The sequence below is a fragment of the Pelodiscus sinensis genome, chromosome 2 (genome assembly GCF_049634645.1).
Source record: "Pelodiscus sinensis isolate JC-2024 chromosome 2, ASM4963464v1, whole genome shotgun sequence".
In the NCBI taxonomy this organism is placed as follows: domain Eukaryota; kingdom Metazoa; phylum Chordata; order Testudines; family Trionychidae; genus Pelodiscus; species Pelodiscus sinensis.
In genome coordinates this window covers 136652264-136671984 of record NC_134712.1, presented here as the reverse complement: position 1 = coordinate 136671984, position 19721 = coordinate 136652264, and the positions used below count along the sequence as shown (strand labels likewise).

General features: G+C 39.2%; 1 protein-coding gene across 4 annotated transcripts in view; it reads right to left on the bottom strand.

Moving 5' to 3' along the window:
* The window catches only part of SEMA5A (semaphorin 5A), a 549656-nt gene that overhangs the window by 302690 nt on the left and 227245 nt on the right, over positions 1-19721 (bottom strand). For all 4 annotated transcript variants that reach the window (XM_075921490.1, XM_075921489.1, XM_006111031.3 and 1 more), the window contains one exon: positions 13171-13216. In XM_075921490.1, the coding sequence (XP_075777605.1) occupies positions 13171-13216 (46 nt within the window). The remainder of the gene's footprint in view (positions 1-13170; positions 13217-19721) is intronic.

Here is a 19721-nt window from a genome sequence, read left to right as displayed (position 1 = left end):
TGGGATAGTCGTGCAAGAGATTCCCACTACATTGAGATAGATTAGCCACTCCGACAGTCATTGGAGCCTGGGAGAAAAAGTGTTCAGCATCCACCACTTGTTGAATCAAGGAAGATTTTGTTACCACCCTTACACATCAAGCTGGGTCTGATGAAGAACTTTGTCAAGACCATGGACAAAACACAAGCAGCTTTCAAGTACTTCCATGGAAAATTTCCAAGGTTAAGTGAAGCTAAGATAAAGGAAGGTGTCTTTGTTGGTCCTCAGATTTGTGAACTTCTTCAAGATGTTGCATTTGACCATACACTGCGTGGCAAGGAAAAGACGGCATGGAAAGCCTTCCAGTTAGTGGCAATAAATTTTCTCGGAAACAAGGCAGACAACTACAGGTTGTTGGTGGAAAACCTCCTCAAGGCATACAAAAGCCTTGGTTGCAAACATGTCACTAAAGATACATTTTTTGCACTCTCATCTAGATTTTTTTCCACAAACTGCAGAGCAGTGAGCGACGAGCATGGCGAGCGATTTCAGCAGGACATTGCAACAATGGAGAAATGCTATCAGGGCAAATGGAGCCCATCAATGCTTGCAGACTATTGCAGGACAGTGACAAGAGATGCTCCATTTAATGAATACAAGAGACAAGCCAAGAAGCACCGAGTGACACTGAATAGGACTAAACTATGTACATAATAGTTTTTTGCCTTTTGTTTCATAATACATTTTATTTATATAACCCTTTTGCTGATTTTTAAAGTGTTACATAAACAGGACAGGTGAAATATTATAATGTAAAGCAACCATAAACACATTAAAAGACCTAGGTTATCAATTTATGATTATAACTCTACTATCTACACAATATACTTAGACGTAAAATGTAAAAACTTAAATATCTTGGAAACAATAGCCAATCAGTTGTTTTAATTGTCATATTTGAATTCAGCATATCAAAATACATAATAAATAGCACATTTTATCTCTGAAGCAGATGACTTCTAAAAAATTGTAGACTAGTGTAATTAACTGATTTCTTTTCACTGTGCCCCAATTACACCGCATTAATGGAATTAATTCATCTAAAGTTGCTTGTCCTACGGTATATTATAGAAATACTGAAGCCTTAAATTTTAGCAACTCCATTGAAAAATTCTTTCATATGCAGATCTTTCCTATGTTCTTGAATAAACAGATCTCAATAACTAAACCAGTATGTTAAAAAAAATTTCTATTCTGTTGGTGTTTCTACATATTTCAAAAGTAATTATCTCTAATAAATACCAATTACAAGATCAAGAAGTGGTTTGATCACTTTCCTTCCGAATTGTAGTACAGTTTGAATTTCCGAAATCCAGGATTCTGCTGGACCACGGATGTTTGTGGATCAAAGAGTCCCGGAGCCCGGGAGTGCGAACCCTGTCCCTGGGGAGCCCCGGTCAGGTGGGGGAGAAGCGGGGCCACCTACGCTGAGCAGCCCCATCCTGAGGAGCCCCAGCAGGCCAGAGCCCAAGTCCAAGCCCTTCAGGCTGGAGCCGGTGGCAGTGGGTCTGGAGCGGAGCCAACTGCAGGGAGAGAGAGCGTCCTGGGAGGACTGTAGAGGGGACTTCCCCATATCCAACCAATTCCCTCATTTGGGATGGGTCAGGTCCTGAGGGTGCAGGACAAGGGAGGTCCAACCTGTAATAATAAAATTTTACACAAATACAGGTGGAAATATCTATGTGTTACCAATCCTAGGTAAAGTTATGAAACCCAGGAGGGCACTCCTCTTTGTATGGGAAGATTCTTTCAAAGTTAATTTCAAGTTGAATTACCCTAAATATTTTTATTATCTAAGGATAAGAACAGATGGACACTGTATATTTGAGTTTTCCAGTCCCCTCCCAATGACCAAGGATTTCTAATTTTGTTTTCTTTCTTGTTTTAACTAGCAAAACAACATAGCTGGCAAGCACTGACGTATCAGAATGATTCTTTAGATCTATAGCACACAATAAATCATCTCCTAGGACCAAAAGGAATCATGATGATCCAAAATTGTGGAATCAGGAAGCTTGTGTTGAAACCAGAAAATGTGATGTACAGCAAACAAATTTAGGTCTAGAATTGATCCTGTGGCTTGTATTAGAACAGTGGCTCTCAAACTGGTGGTTGGGACACCTTAGGGCAGAGGTGGGGAACCCGTTTTGGGTCAGGGGACACTGACCCACAGAATAAAATCAGCCAGGGGCCACACACAAGTGAGGAAACAAAAACAACCTCCCTCACTGATGTGACCCCAAACTAAGAGAAAGACATTCCCCATATTCCCCTCACACACCAGAGTCTAGAGGGACCCAGCCTAGTAGATCGTGTGCTTCAGTCCTGCAGTGGGGCAGCGTTGGGCTGGAACACCAGTACCGGCTTCCTAATGGTGAAGGCAGGACATCCCCAGCCACAGGGCCAGATCCAGTCAAGGTGGGAGCTGTATGTGGCCCACAGACCTGAGGTTTCCCACCCTTGCCTTAGAGGGTCATGAAGTTATTGCATACGGGGTTTGAGAGCGGTCAGCCTCCATGCCAAAGTGCACTTTGTCTCCAGCAATTTTATATATAGCAATTTTGTGTGTGTATGTGTGTGTGTGTGTTTCATTTATGGGGGAGGAGTGGCACTCAGAGACTTCCTGCGCGAAAAGGTTAGCAATACAAAAGCTTGAACATTGTATTAAAATGTATATTAGTGGGTATATTGCAGTGATGGGCAATGTTGGCAAATGAGTGGGCTGAATGAGTGGCCCTCCATCTCAGTGGGCCACAAGAATTAATACAAAGCTTTACTTTAGGTATAAAGAAAAATGTCAGTACCTTCTCCATTGCCAAAACAAGGATGTAAAATTTCTGTAAAATAACACCAAATACAATCTGAGACAGGAATAAAAAAAAAGTTAAACTTCCTTCAATAAATGGATATGTTCAGACTCATTAGTTTAAAAGTGTGCTTGTGTTTATATTTCGGTATTGGCACAAATCTGTGACAGATCGGCTGTGTCTAGACTGGCCAGTTTTTTCGGAAAATCAGCCGCTTTTCCGAAAAAACTTGCCAGCTGTCTACACTGGCCGCTTGAATTTCCACAAAAGCACTGACTTCCTACTGTAAGAAATCAGTGCTTCTTGCAGAAATACTATGCTGCTCTCATTCAGGCAAAAGTCCTTTTGCGCAAAACTTTTGTGCAAAAAGGCCAGTGGAGACAGCTCAGATTTGTTTTCTGCAAAAAAGCCCCGATCGCGAAAATGGCGATTGGGACTTTTTTTGCAGAAAAGCGCATCTAAATTGGCACGGACGCTTTTCCGCAAAAAGTGCTTTTGCAGAAAAGGGTCCGTGCCAATCTAGACGCTCTTTTCCGAAAATGCTTTTAACGGAAAACTTTTAACGGAATGCTTTTAACGGAAAACTTTTCCGTTAAAAGCATTTCCAGAAAATCATGCCAGTCTAGACACAGTCATATAGTGAGTAAATGACAAATGATAAAGGCTTTCCCTACTTTCTTTTTCTTCCTACCTCCCTCATAAAATGCTGACACAATACATAAAGAAAAAGTAGCCACAGAACCCTGCCAGTTTATCAATATTTGTTGGTCTCACGCTTACTCTCTTTTCAAATTGAAGTGAGGAATTTTAGCACTGCTGAAGGCTACAAGATTACGAATTCTGGAAACTGAAACCTTTCAATTACCTACATGCAAAGTGTAAATGAATAACAAGTGTGGGGAAATATATGAATAAAACTGTTCTTCTAGCTTGTCTACAGAGTAAAATTTCACAATAGGAGCTTCACATTAAATCAGACATTCACCTTGAAAATACTTTCCAACACTGTGTGTCAGAATCTTTTTTTGTGGGAGGAATAACTTTCACTTTGGTCATCCTTAGGATGGACTGAGCCATACTGTGTGCCATAAGCCAAATGTAACCAATAGTGATTTACAGTAATAGCTCCTCTATATTTAAATAGATGAGTGTAGTCTGTGCAGACTACAGCTCTCAGAAGGTAACACTCATCTTCAGTAGACAAGTGGCATTGCATGGTATGACTTTCCACAGGTCACACTTTAAAATAAAATATTAGGATAGCTTCAAGATAGGATGCACTTACTTTACATAAAATAGACTGTGGACTCCTTATACACAGCTAATGTGGCCATTTGAATAAGGGTAACTGGCCCTAAGCTACATTCACTTATGATTAGATTCATTCTTGGTGAAACTCCACTAGCTTCAATGAAATAATGAATCTGGCTTATAAGTATTGTTCAATGAACAAAAAATTTGTTATAACAAGCAAAACAAAACCTTATCAATTCATCACTCAACTTTGTTACCTCCAGTTCCATTAGTTTTTAACCTCATGTAAAAGCAAGCATTTACATTTCTAAAGAGAAATTTTCAGTACAGAACTGAAAGACTGCCACTGTCATTTACAGATATTTATATAGCAAGTTTAGTTTGGTTTTAACCTCTCTTTGGACCCAGTCTGTGGAAGAAGCAAGGAGTTTAATCTTAAGATTCATTAGTTTCCATTAAAGAAGCAGAGATCTCCGCTCAACAAGTCTTTGCTCTGGGTCTATCATCCATTGTCCGGTCGGTATCCAACCCCTTCTCCTTGGAATCACAGCTCTGCTGAAAGAACTTTTCTTGTTCTGTCTCCACTGGCTGGACTCCCAAGAAGAGGGTCGTGGGGATTGAATTGTGAAAGGGTCATAGAAAACTCAGTGTAGCAATAACAATATTAACCTTTTTGAGCTGAGGTCTCAAACTCCCAGCCTGTGGACCATCTACAGCCGGAGCATTTTCACAATCAAACCTGGGAGACTCGGCGGCCAAGGGAGGGGGCGTGCCCACCCTAAAGCTCCCCCTCTTCCCTCCACCACTCCACCCTGTCCTTCCCCATTTCACCCCATCCCTGGAGGGATGAGACCTCAGAGATTACTGGGTGGAAGGCTTGTGTGGGGCAGCAGCAGAAATCAGGTCCCCAGACTTCCCCTGGCCCCCACCACTGTGGGGAAGTTGAGTGAGTGCATGCACACTCTGCTTTCCCCAAAGCAGCCCCCACAGTTCCTGCGCCCACAGTGGGAGGAGAGAGTGGGGTTGTGATGGGAAGGGGTGAGACTTGGGGGATGGGTATAGACATCCCCCTCCTCCTCGGGGCCACCGGGACACCCAGGCCAGATTGCAAAAAATACTCTAGCCATGGATGACCCACAGGCTGGGAGTTGGAGACCTCTGTTTTTCAGAATTCACTAGTTTTGTGGGCAGATTATGTGATGCCCACCTGTCCCGGCCCAACTGCTGCAAATTTCGTCCTCATTCATAGATTCCTGGCCTCATGAAGGGCTGAGGGTGGGGTCAAATGCAGAGGTAAATGTAACTGCACAAGGGGTTGACATTCCCTTCTGCAAAGGCAAGTACAGAGAGATACTCTCCTTGAGCAGATTTCAGAGATAGGAAGACTATAAAATTTGTCCCAATTTGAATGGAGTTTATATTAGGGACCCTAAGGTAGTTTTCTATCCCAAAAGCTTGAGCTTTTACCATCTGACAAATCAAATAGATGAAATTAAAGAGCAATTTCCCTATTTTTATCTCTGAATTCCTAGTGAAATTAGTTACAGTAACTGAATTTTTTTTTAAATATACAGGTACATAGTCAATTCTTAATAACATCAGCATAAAAGAGGGGAGATTTTGTGATCCCCAGAATCAAAGAAAAACTTATTTTGAAATATCAGGTTAGAATAATTACTTCAGGATTGCATTTCTTAGTTTATAGGTAATGTACTAATACATTGCTGAGGCAACAACAATTTGGACACCCAATCCAGCAAAAGACACAAACTCTAAAGCAAAAACAAAACAAAGAGACACCCCCCCCCCCCACACACACACACACTCACAAACTAACAAATCAACCAAGTGAAGGCACTGGATGACTGAGGTGTTAAAGGAGCACTGGAGGAAGGTAAGGCCACTGCAAAAAAGCTAAATAAATTATTTGTATTAGTCTTCACTGAAAAAGGTGTGAGGGAGTTTCCCATGTGTGAGCTTTTTTAGGAGACAAATCTAGGACAATTCTTCATATTCACATGATGATAGAGCAAGTTTTAGAACCAAAAAAGTAGTAAGTCACCTGGATCAAGTGGTGTTCACTCAAGAAGTCTTAAGGAACTCAAATATGAAATTACACAACTATTAACTATGGAATACAACCTATTACCTACCGTGCCTTCAGAGAGCAACAAGTAACGATGTTTTCCAAAAATTTTCTCATGGAAGATACTTTCTCCTATATCAGATCTCTGGAATTTTTCATAAACATTTAATTCCATGTAAAGCAAACATTGTACTCTTAAAAAATGCCATGCTCTGTAAGTTTCCCCTCCCCCCAAAAGTCATTATCTATTTGTCAACTGTTTCAGACTACAGGCAGTCCCCGGGTTACGTACAAGTTAGGGACTGTAGGTTTGTTCTTAAGTTGAATTTGTATGTAAGTCGGAACTGGTACATATTGTAGGGGAAACTCTAGCCAAACATTTCTCCAGAGCTCAGTTTTATTCTCCCACACCTCACTTCCCTCCGTCCTTTATTCTCAAGCTGAGGTGTCTGCTGAGAAAAGCCGCTCCGCATCTCCCTGGTCTGCTGGGGGGGGGGGGGGGGGGCGCTAGCTTTGCGTCTCCCTGGTCTGCTGGGGGGAAACAGCTAGGGCGGGGTTGCCTCACCCCGTTTGTAAGTAGGGATCCGATGTAAGTCGGATCCATGTAACCCGGGGACTGCCTGTATACAGAAACACTTTTACTCTCTTGTAAAAACAAAGGCCCCAGTCACAAAGTCCTTAATATCAGTTGGATTTCTGCCAGGATTAATTCTGTGTTAAAACTACAGGACTACCCCAAATATGTTAAAATTCAGTAAACATCACTATTTCATATAAACTTTTGGCATTAAATTACTATTTTATTATCAACCCATTTGAAAGAGAACTTTTCCTAAGCTCCAGGAGCTTCTGACAAATTTATAGTCAGTCGAAACAGCAGCAGTCCACTACAATAACAGTCAGCCTCTAAAGCAGTTCCTCTCCCATGCAACATCATTTCCCAGACTGGCTTCTGCCTCCTCAAATGCATTAGTAAGCACGGAGGATATGTCTACATTACAGAGGGTTTTTTGGAAAAACAGCTGTTTTTCTGAAAAAACTTCAATTACGTCCACACTGCAATTGTGTTCTTCCAAAAGAAAATTGAAAGAACAGAGGGGTTTTCCGGCACTGGTAATCTTCATTCTACGAGGAAGAAGCCTTTTTTCCAAAAGAGCTCTTTCGGAAAAAGGCCCGTGTGAATGGGGAAGAGGGAGCTTTTTTGAAAAAAGAAGAAAGAGGAAAAAGCACAGGTGCCCTGCTGGCCACTCCACATACAATAATCACAGCTGAAATGCGAGGTAGCATCCAATCAGTGTGGACGCTATCTTTTGAAAAAGCAGATGGCTTTTCCGATGTGCTTTTGCAGTGTGGACACTCTCTTTCGGAAGAAGTTTTTTTCAGAAGATCTCTTCCGGAAAAGCTTCTTCCAAAAGATGCCTGCAGTCTAGACATATCCATAGTATCGTCAATCCAAGCAATGAAAATCTTGATTCAGGCCTTTAAAATCATGACATTGGATTAAAAATAATACGGTTTTAGGGGAAATTTGGGTTATGTTTCCAAGCAATCACGAAGGTTAAAACCTCACTTAGAAATGCATACTGAGTTATTCAGATATGCACATAATTGTAGGAAGTGTGACCTTAAAAATATGTTGATACTCATGATCAGACAGAGAGAATATATAGTGAACCCTGAATATATAGACCTTGTCATCAACAAATCCAGGTTATTTCCAATTAGGGGCAGCAGATTCCAAAACTGAGAGTTGTTCAAGGATAACACCTTGCCATAAGCCCAATATCAAATGGATAAGATACGCACTCTCTCAGGTTGTGTCTAGACTACAGGGTTTTGTCGACAAAAGTGGACTTTTGTCAACAAAACTATACCTGTGTCCACACTGCCTTTGAATTATGTCGACATAACGTCGACAGAACTCGGCAGTTTTGTCAACGTATGTAAACCTCATTCTACGGGGAATAACGCCTTTTATCGACAGAGTTCTGTCGATAGAAGGCATTATTGCATCTACACTGTCCTTTGCGTCCACACTGTTATGTCGAGAAAGCAGCTTGCTTTGTTGACAGAACTGGATGTAGTCTAGACGCTCTTTGTCGACAGAAGCTTTGTCGACAGTATCTGTCGACAAAACTTCTGTCAACAAAACCCTATAGTCTAGACATACCCTCAGAGAGGTAGATCTCAAGCCAATTTGGATTTACAGGTCATATATTTTTAAGTACATCTCCATGTCCCAAACATCGTAAAATTTTACAAGCCATTTACTATATGCCACTTTCAACAGACCCAACAGAAACATTGATAATGGCTACAAATGTTTGAATACTCTGTTCAGTTTCACAGCCATTTAAAGAACAGCTTTTTGACTTCACCATCAAATAGCTTTGTGGTTCATTTGAAGAACACCCACAGATCTGTAAGTTCAGCAGAGGCACTCATTTTCATTTATTTTTAAAATGAAGCTTCTTGGAAAAAATGTTGTAAAAATCATTAGTAACATCTCTGCTTGACTTCTGATACCCATTATTATTCCCACAGTTGTTTTTGTGTGTATTTACACAGTAACTAAAGTGTGTGAGTGTATTTATATATCTATAAACACAGAGTTTCTCTATGGTATCCAGTAGATTTCTTTACTACAAGATTTTGCCTTTAAGGACAAAATTACACAAGTTCAAAAATTGTTTTTAAAAGGATACAGTTTGGTAACCTTTATAATAATGAGGACTATTAAATTCATGTGCTGTTCTGAGGAGTGAAATACCCGTCCTTCTACAACTAGGGCCTTGTGAGGTTTTATTTCTTAATCCATAATCACCATAGAGTCATTGTTCCAAGAGTCAGCTTTGAACTTTTTTTACTTATATGCTTCCCTGGCAGAAGATTAAAGGGTTTTCAGCCCTTTAAACTCATCTGTATTCCCCTTCATAAAGAGAACTGCTGAGACATGTCAAATGCTGGCTCACTATAGGCATTTCATATTGCTAACCCAAACAATAGGACTTTCCTCTAAAGGACAGAGCACAGAACCATCACATTCTAGATGTTAGTTTCAGTGTGCCAGCAATGAGTGATGACGACTTACTAGCTAAAGCCTTTCTTCACTTTAGATACACATCCTGTCTCTTGTAATCCAACTATCACTTTTGCAAGATGCTGGGACTCTCTACTGTAATGAAAGTGCTGCATTTTTTTATAAATGTTAACCTGTTTTTCATTTCCTTTATGGAGATTTACATTTCAAATGGAGTTTTTAATAAGGGATAATAAATAGAATGCACCTCGTATAAAGATTTTCTGAGTAAGTCTAATCAATACAGAATATTTATTTTAAACCAATACATGTGAATTATCCTATGCAAAGTTATTAGGCAATTGCTTGAAACAAGGTGTAGTTCTTTTAATGTGTTGATTTTGGAGAACTATTGTTACTATAAAATGCCACGATAAGGAGAAAATTTATATTTTAGTAATGTAAAGACAGATTTAAATCCAAGAACTCGAACTGTTATCTTGCTGTTGCTAAGTGGCTATCACATTAATCCATACCCCTGAACAACATAGTTATACCAACCTAACCCCTGGCATAGACGGCTGATAGTGGAGGGCTGATATAGCTACTGCCTCTCACGGGATGGATTAACTACTCCAATGGAAGAAACTCTGCCATCAACATGGTAGTATCTTCACTGAAGTGCCACAGAAGTGTTTTAAGTATAAACCTACGCTTAGTCTGAATATTTTTAATTTTGAAGTGCCCCATTGTGCAAAGACATACGCCTAAGCCTAGCTCCAGTGAAACTTTTGGGAGTACACGAATACGTGAACAAACTTACGCACCTGCATTAGACTTAAAAATCAAGACCTAAATCTCTGTACTGTCTACTCTTTCCCAAATTCTTTGATAAAAGACTTCCCACAAGTAGGTCAAAATAAATTGACAAGTTAGTTTAGGCTGAAAGAAACAAAATCTTTGAGCCAATTGTGACAAAATAAATAAATAAAACAGAGCTATAACAATCTGTTTGGAAATTGGTAAAACAGGTGGCAAACTGGAACATTCATCTCTATTCTAAGGCCTGTGGTATCACTTGTGATTGAGGAAGAGTCAGCTACTTTCCTCTTCCCACAGAAAAGAGACACAACATAAAGACAGATCTTGAGCAATTTTCCAAAATAATGGAACAATAGCTCTCCGGGCTGGATTGTCTCCATTCCCTTTTTGTTCTTAGTGTGCTACACTGCAGACTTCTTACTGCTAGATATTACTGTACATATCCTCTTCCAGATGTGAAAATGTAGATTATTAGCTGTAAACCAGATGCTTGTTTTACAAAAGATGGTTCTTGTAAAGTAAGCAAAGTGATCAAAGAGGGAAGGAAAATTAGATTGAACTTTTTATGTTGTTATTATGACACCAACAATTGTGTGAAAGCAAAAGATGCAAGGAGAACATTTCTTCTATTACATAGTTTCAAAATGTTCAGTCACTCAGCAAGCAGACATTTACCAACAAAGTACAACTCCAGGAGCAAGTGTATTTTGTTATTTCCTCTTATAAACACAGTAATTCCACTCTACAGGAATTTCATTCTTTGATTTTGATTTTTGTAGGTTCCCCCTGCCTGTCACCTTAAGAGATGAGTTTCATTCTGAATTATTAGTAATGCCAACTCTTGTGATTTAATCACAGATCTTGTGATTCAGTATTTTTCTATAACCTCCGTCCCTGTACTCATTTGATTTTATGAAAATCTCGGGTTTAATTTTTGAAAACTGTTTCTAGCTCTCGTGGATGTGGAGAGAAGCTTGAAAACATGAACCAAAAAGTAAGAAATTAAAAAAAAAAAAACCAAAATGTATAACTTCTAAAACAGATAATCTCCTGATTGTTTAACTCTTGGAAATGACAATAATGTAATTTCAAAGTATAAACGTAAAAATAGCACAAATATGCTTGAAACTGGTCCCAGATCACTTGAAAAGATTATGAACATTTCACAATTTTAAGGGATACTCCATGTTTTCAGGCTAATTATATGGAAATCAGGACGTTAGCTACCTTATAGTTGATGTACAAGTTTTTAAAGGACACAACAGAGTAGATTTTTGAGATAGAGGCTGACCTTGTCAGTAATAAGCCAGGAAGGAGGAGATGAGGGGATATAGAAAAGGTGTGCTGAAAGTGAGAGGAGATAAGGAAGGGTGCAATGATGGAAGAAAATAACCACGTGTTCTGCTTTTTGGCTTGGAAATATGGTCACTCTAACTAACAAACAAACAAGCAAACAAACAAACAAACAAACAAACCCATCACCACCAACAAAAAGGCCCAACCAGCAACGCAATTGTGAGGGAAGGATTCTGTAATTGTGGCAGCTCCCTAGATCACTTACTTTTCCCCCTCTAGTATATTGTGGGACCACAGGGCAAGGCATTTCTTGGCCTAATTTGTACATGCAGAAAACCTTGGGGCTGCACAAATCACAAGGCCAGACTCACCTCAATTGACTTTATTTTTTTGATACTTAAAAATTACAGGGTTGTATTTTGGAAGAGCCACAGAATTCAACTTAAAAAGTAGTGTTTTCATTAGTTACTGTAATATACAAGAAAGGTGTCAGAAACTGCAGACTCCTATATTGTACTTCCATTCTTTAACATATCAGCCAATTACATCAAATTAATGAAAACAAATGTTTAGAGCCAAGAATTCAAAGTAGGATGCCAAATTCTTTTCTTTTGGCAGGATGTGCATGGCAAGAATATTATTGCTGTAAAAAGGAAGGACTCAGAGTCCTGTGGGAATATAAGGCTGAAATACATGACAAATTCTGAACATGGAGGCCTCTTTGTCCTTGCAAAGTTCAGGGGGGAAATTAATTAAGCTGAGTTATTTTCTCATCTTTTCTTGAAGCCTGAAGACTTGGATTTCAAGCTCTAATAACTTTAAAAAGCAATTAGCTGTATAAGGCAAGCAGATTAGTTTGTATTTGTTTATCACAACCTTTGTTTTTCCTTTGCTAAGGAACTGCACACAGCAAATGTGGATATACTCCTTCATCGAGTATTACAGAGAAAGGACAGATGCTTTCCAAACAGGAATAATGGATTCTTAAGAGAATTTCACAACAAAACCATAGTAGGGTGCTCCGTTGCAAGTCAGACCACTTCAGCAATACAATTACTTCTCTCCCCAGCCTCCATTTTGTAAATATTAACTCTCACTAAAATCACAATAGATAGTGAGGTAACAGCAGGTATGTATTAGGGATGTAATAGTATAGTCAATTAACCGATAAGCAAAAACTTATAACTTAATGCTCTAGACTACACACATTTCTCTCTCCCCCTCTCCCTCCCAGTAAATTTTTTAGTAGGTTGGCCATCAGCCTGGCTCAGTCCTGGCTCGCACCGGTTCCAGGACCTTCCCCTGCATTTAAATGTATTAGGAGCCAGGTGGGCAAGCAGCCTTGCTCAGTTCTGGCTCACACTGAGTCCGGGAGTTCAGACCTCCCTCCCCCCCCCCCCCCCAGACAGGAATTTCTGTCACCCCGCACTACTGCGTCTTTGTCAGACACAGCAGCACAAGGCAGCTGGTCCACAAGGGAGCTGGTTTTTAAACTTGCTCTCCTCGAGGACCAGCTCCCTCCTGGCATCCAGGGCTGCTGCCTCTGATACAGTGGCTGACAGCCCCAGGGACTATAGACTAGTCGACTAACCAATAAAATTTCATGAGGTTACTCGACTATTCAATTAACCGACATTTATCATCCCTAGTATATATGTCCTAGGCCAAAGGCTAATCTGGAATTAAAATGAGTAATGTGATTTACATAATGAGGAGCAGCAAAGCTGAAAAAATAGCTGTCCAGTGCACTAGAGAACATCTGATTAGCTTGATTACAAGTTTAAAACATCTTTTTCATCACATTAAAACCAAGAACTAATTGAGACAGGAAAATACATTGCACGTACCTGGATTAGAGACAGATCCTCAAGATGTAACCTGAAGAGGTAGTTTCTAGGATAAAGAAAAAAAGAAAAGTCTTACTATTGCTTTAAATAGCAGTAAAATGCTAATGTACTAAGAAGGTATACTAAAAGCTCAGCTATCCAGCATGTTGTGAGAATAGAGGCCCTCGAATATTCTGGTTAACTGAGAGTTATACTTTACCAACTGGATACCAGTTTTCAAAGAATCAGAATACAATAAATGAATGAAGTTTTAAATGGAACAGATACTCAACAATCCAGTAGTAGGGTTGCACTGCAGGGTTATTGGTTTCTTGAGGCACTTAGATGTATACAAGTAGAGTTTTCTAAAGAGTTGATTATCTTATGACACTGCATATCACTATGGGCAGTGCCTGACTTACACTCTGATCACTAAAACTACATTTACCCTAGAACGATATTGAATATAGTTAGTTTAATCTTTCTTTGAGAGTTCAGAAGGCATTTTAGGATCTTGCAGTGCTTTGGTTTCATCATGATCAACATCAATTATCAGTGGAGATGTAGAAGGTATAGACGATTGGGCTGAATCTGTAATGACCCTATGACACACTGGAAGTTGCCTTTGTGACTAAATCCCTGATTGCAGCTAGCTTACTTGTTTTCTGCCTCTTTTGCACAAAAGTATAGTACAAAATTTGCAATTGCATAATAAATTGGGCAGTATACTAGTCCCTGTTATTAGACTGAAGATTTGTATTGGGAGATATCAGAAATGCTGGTTAATTCAGCTTTCTGGGTAACTGAGTGCCAGAGAATAGAGCTTTTATTGTATGTGATCAGAGCAGGGACTGACTTCCAGGATTCTTGTCTTCTGTTCCAGGCTCTGCCATTGACTAGAGACTAGCAGTGGTTGCAGCAGTGACAAACACAAGAAGTATATTATCCTTATTGTTTTAGATCTAGACATTTCGGTTCCATTGTTCTCTCACAGTATCTCTCGTAACTTTTATCTTAGATAATTAGTTTATGGTTGTTTTAACTTTAACCATATCTTTGTGCTGCAGTGTTATAAAATACTTGATCCTAAGTGGTATCAGTCAAAATGTCTGTATATTGTTCTCTTGAGGACAGCAAATCTGGCCATTCTGTGAGTGTCCAGTGACAAACTACAGGGGGGTGTTTTCAGAAAGGCTTAGTGGCTGGGGTATTCTTATTGTAACCTACAAGGCAAAGTAAAGGCTCGTGGAACACAGATTGTTTGGGCGACTGACAGGCTGGTGGTGTCAGAGAAATGATACTGAGTGATATATAACTGAGTGATATATATAATGATACTGAGTGATATATATAACAGTGTTCTCTCTTAGCCCTGGTCTACACTAGAGAGTTACTTCAGAATAACCCCCCTTATTTCAAACTAAGTGGAGCATCCACACTACCAAGCCCATTATTTAAAAATAACGGGCTGGTTATTTAAAAATCTGTACTCCTGCTTTCCTCGGGGAATAAGCTTATTTCTAAATGGTTATTTAGTTATTTCAAAATAATGTTCTAGTGCAGACATCCCCTTATTGAGGAAGGGGGATAATGAGGTCAGTTATAGTTCTGGACACCTTGAGAAGCTGTCACTGAAGGGGTGGCTTGATTATAGAATGTAAGTATCTCTATGGGAAGCAAATATTTAATAATAGGCTCTTCACTTAGCAGTAGAACATAATCCGGTGGCTAGAAGTGGAAGCTAGACAAATTCCTACCTGAAAAGGGCAGACATTTTTAAAGTAAGAGTAATTCACCATTGGAACAATTTACCAAGATTCTCCATCATTAACAATTCTTAAATTAAGGCAGGTTGTTTTTTTATAAAAAAATTTGCTCTGGGAATTATTGTGGGGAAGTTCTATAGCCTATGTTATACAAGAGGTCAGACTATGTGATCAAAATGGCCCCTTCTGGCTCTGGAATCTATGAATACAAGTACCTTGCTGAACAGGCCACAGAAGTGTGTTTAGTTGATCAGAAGTGATTTAGGATAATGTGTACATACGTTATGCATACATAAAATAGTGAGGCAGGGATCCTGTGAAAAAAGTAGCATTGAATCATTATCCTCATATATGCACACAAAAGCTCCAAACTAAGATTATACAAGCAACTGCAATTATGGTGCTAGGTTTTGTTTATTTCAACTTGCAAGCTTATTTTAATATAGGTTTTATTGTATTCAATTTCTTAAAAAAAAATCAAAATGGAAAAGTAAAAACAGAAATTCCTTCACTTGGAATTGTACTGATGCTCACGTGGGTCATCACCCAGGCTGGGACCTTTAAATCCATAGCACAGATGACTTGAACTAATAAAGTGACTGGTCGCAATAGAAGGCTACCATCCTTCACGTGGACCTTCCAATAGAGAGGGAGGGGATAACTCTTTGCCGGTGGATTTTGCAGATATTTGGTAACAGCAAAACAATGATCAGATTTAGGACTCCTGAATTCAGTTCCAGATTTTGATTATCAAAAACTTTTACCACTGTGGCCCAGCCACTCTAGCTCTCCCAGCTTGTACCTCTTGTTCTCCTCCCCCATCTATTGGAGTGTTATTGGACGGGAGGGAGGTCTCTAGAGGCGTTCCATAGGGATCTGTTCTGGGTCCAGTGTTTAACATCCTTATTCATGACCAGTTCTTTATGTCAGTTCAAAGAGCATTCTGATTGGGTTTGCTGATGATTCAAAGCTGAAGGGATTGCCAGTACTTTGGAGGACAGGACAAAAATGCAGACAAATATTGATGAATTCAAAGAATGGGCTATAACCAAAATGAAATTCAACAAAGACAATGTAAGGTGTTACATTTAAGAGAAGCAAAACCAAATGCACAAATATAGAATGGGGGGAAACTAGCTTGACAACAGCACTGCAAAGAAGGACATGGGAGTGGATCACAACCTAAATATAAGTCATTAATGCAATGTTGTTGCAAAAAGCAAATAGACTTTTAGGTTGCATTAATGGAGGTATGGAAGGCAAATCACGGGAAGTGAGAGTAGTCCTCTTCTTGGTGCTGGTTAGCTTTCAGCTGTAGTACTGTGTCCAATTTTGGTTACCAACGTATAGAAAAGATGCAGCGAAACTGGAAAGGATCCTGATGCAAGTGCAGATCATATGAGCAAAAGCTGAAGGATCTAAGTAGGTTTACTTTAGACAAAGAGGGGATGAAGATAGGATTTGATGGCAGCCTTCAGATACTTGAAAGGCTATTTTAAAAAATGGCTGCTTTCTACAACAAAAGAGTATAAAAGGAAATAGGTTCAAACTATAGCAGAGCAGATTTAGATTAGTTCTCAGGAAAATTTTCTTAACTACAAGAATAGCAAGACAACAGAACAGAATGCCTAGGGAAGAAATGGGAACTCCTTCACTAGAGATTTACAAAAGGAGGCGGGATAGCCACCTGCCTTGGATTGTTTAGACACAAGTCCTGTACCTGGGCAAGCACTAGATGACCCCTGTAATACTATCTACTCCCCCTTTCACTCTGCTCTTTCCATCTGCCCCATCCCTCTTCCATGGCTCCTATCATCTAATTCCTCTGCTTTGATCCATGTCCTACTCTGGTTCTCACCCGCCTTTGCTTCCTCAGCCTCAACTCTGGTTGCTGCTCCACTCTCCTAACTGCTTCCTTACCTCCACCTTGATTCGTTCCAGGGCTTGGTACCCTAGTATCCAGGAAAGTCCTGCTCAGCCCCTGTAGCCTTCCTCAGCAGCATACCCAATATAGAAGGACTCGTTTGGAGATTTTAGCTGCTGAACTTCCAACAAGTCTCTATTGAGACTGTACAAAATGAGATTTTTCAGAGGCTTGGCCAAGTATGGGCAGTTTTCATAAACTAGGTGAAAGACAAAAAAAAAAAAAAAAAAAACCACCCACCATGGCACTGATCCCTAGAGCAGGGGGGGAAAAATCGCAGCCTGAACATTCAAAGTTTGGCAAATGAAAATTGGGTTTAAGATGTAAAGTATCAGGCAACCTTAACTGCAGGCAATACTACATGGTAGGGGACACTACAAACTGTGCCCATAATTAAATAGTAATGTGGCTTTTATGAAACACAGAAAAAAACATTTGTATATAATGTCCTTGACAGAGATACATAAAGAGACTACCACTGAATCTGCCAATGCAATTTTTGCAGTCAATTTTCAGAGCAAGTCTGGAAAGAAGTATTCCAGTTCTTTATCCAGTGAGATTAGTTTTATCAAATGTGTCATGAAAGTGCCTCCCCGCTTTCTACACTGAGGCACCCAGAACACATATATGTTTTCCTATCAAAATTTGTTTTATAATGGAGCATCTGTAGCAGCTTAAAGATTTCATTATATTAAAGTCAGAGGAACTCAATACTATGTTTTGAATCTTTCTGCTACTTACTTTTTCTACATTTGGAAACTAATGTATAGACTTGTCTCAGATTGGTTAAGAGATGATTTCTGGGTACAACCAGCTCTGAATTATCCATTTCATTCATACAACCCCTATCCAGTTTGCAATGAGTACACAACATTTGGCTTGCATGTCACAAGTTAAGTTCAGTGGAAATCCAGGAAGAGTTAAGAAAACCTGGACTAGTACTTCGGATTCATCATTTGTGCAAGGTAAAGTAATCTAAATAGAAACACAAATTTAATATAATACTAATTTTCACCTGAATATGAAACAGTTCAAATGCACTGACCTTCAGAACATGCCTTGAGACTAGGGCTGTGACTGACTAGTCGACTATAAGCAAATGCTTATCGGCTAGTCAACACACTAGTCTACTAGTCGCTTCCCCCACCCCCTTGCTGTCTCTATCAGAGAAAGGAAGGGGCCGGGGAAGAAGAGGAGGTGCATCAGAGTGGCAGCTGGGAGTCCCCACATTTTCACATAATGTTTAACCAGTTAACTGATTAAAAGGGAGGTGAAATGACCATACCCTCTATGGATCTTTAATGAACACAAGAAGTCAGGACATAAATTTCACATCTCAGTCGAAAGCTGAAAGACACAGATTGCATAGTATTGGTTGTGTCTGAACAATACAAGCAGTTCTAGTTGAATAAAATATTCCAGAACACAACCTTGTGCAGCTTTCTTTATAAAACATGCTTTAGGTACGTACATACTTTTAATGTACATAACTATGGAAAAGATTCACGGCTTATGTAATAAAAGATGAAGTGCTAAGGTGATTTTGTTTTTATGACGTTCAAACTGTACACAGAGAAGAAACGTTTAAAGGCAAGAGCTCATGAGGCGGCAAAGGAAGAAACTGCATTTATGACTAGTACATAAGAGCCAAATCTTTGAAGTACCTGTGTGCAGTTCACAAAGAGCTCCAGCAAAGACAGAAAAAAAAAACGACACTGCATGACAGTGTTTACCCAAAGTCTCATCAATATGTGAAGCACAAACTAAACTGAAAGTCACAACACATCACATGGAGTCTTTTCATCTACTATTTTATTCTAGATATTTTATTCTTTAAAAATACATGAATATTAGCTTACTATATCTTGCTCAAAAATATTCAGAGAATTTAAATACTAACACTCCATTTTCATCAGATTTTTTTCTCCTGTAATTGTACATATCCCCAAACCCATCAACCAGTATCACTTGGTCTTCCTTCAAACTGGAAACGAAGATATTAAGCAAAGCGGCGAAGTCACTGTTGATACTGGATGACTACTTTCTTACCACCCCGACTCTCAGATAGATACTGAGCCCCAATTCACAATGTGTGAATAGGGTCACCAGCACTGAACTTGGAATTTTATTTAATGTGTTCTATCCCCCTCTAAAATGAATCAAGTTTTTTTTTTGCTGAATTGATTAGTAAACAGCAATATGAGCTTGCATGAGCAATTTTCAGGTCAGTGGTCATGTTATTTCTTTGAGCATATTTCATCTTGCACAGATTGTGAATGCTGTGGTTCAATTTCTACACAGGCCACCTCATTATTGATAATACATTTTATAACTGAACAAGACATAATTTCAGTCTTCACTATGAGACACACAACTCAATTCTAAATTTCTATTACCAACTCGCCCATAAATTCATAATTATGTAGCAGAAAAACCTCCAAGAAAAACAAAACAGACATGGCTACCTCCTACACAGTAAAACACAAATTTCTTCTCCATTCATATGTGCAGCATGGAATTAGAAATATTGAGTTTACAAACATCAATGAGGCTTTCTCAAAACAATTTATGTTGAAACAGACACCCAACAGGGAAAATTGCAGTCAAAATGATTGAAGTTTGGCGTATTTTACATATACGTAAAAATAAAATACAGAGTCTTATAATAGAAAATGTTAGGCAACCTTAACTATAAATGTTTACTGCCAACACTTCCTACAATAATGAAAACAATGAACCCAACATAGCCTCTAAGTACATTGCATTTAAAACATCAAAACCCAAAATATGGCAAAAAGTCAGCTCAATGAGAACTCCAAGAAAGCTCCAGAAGCAAAAGAAACACACCCCCTTAAACCACATTCACAAACAGATATGAGTTT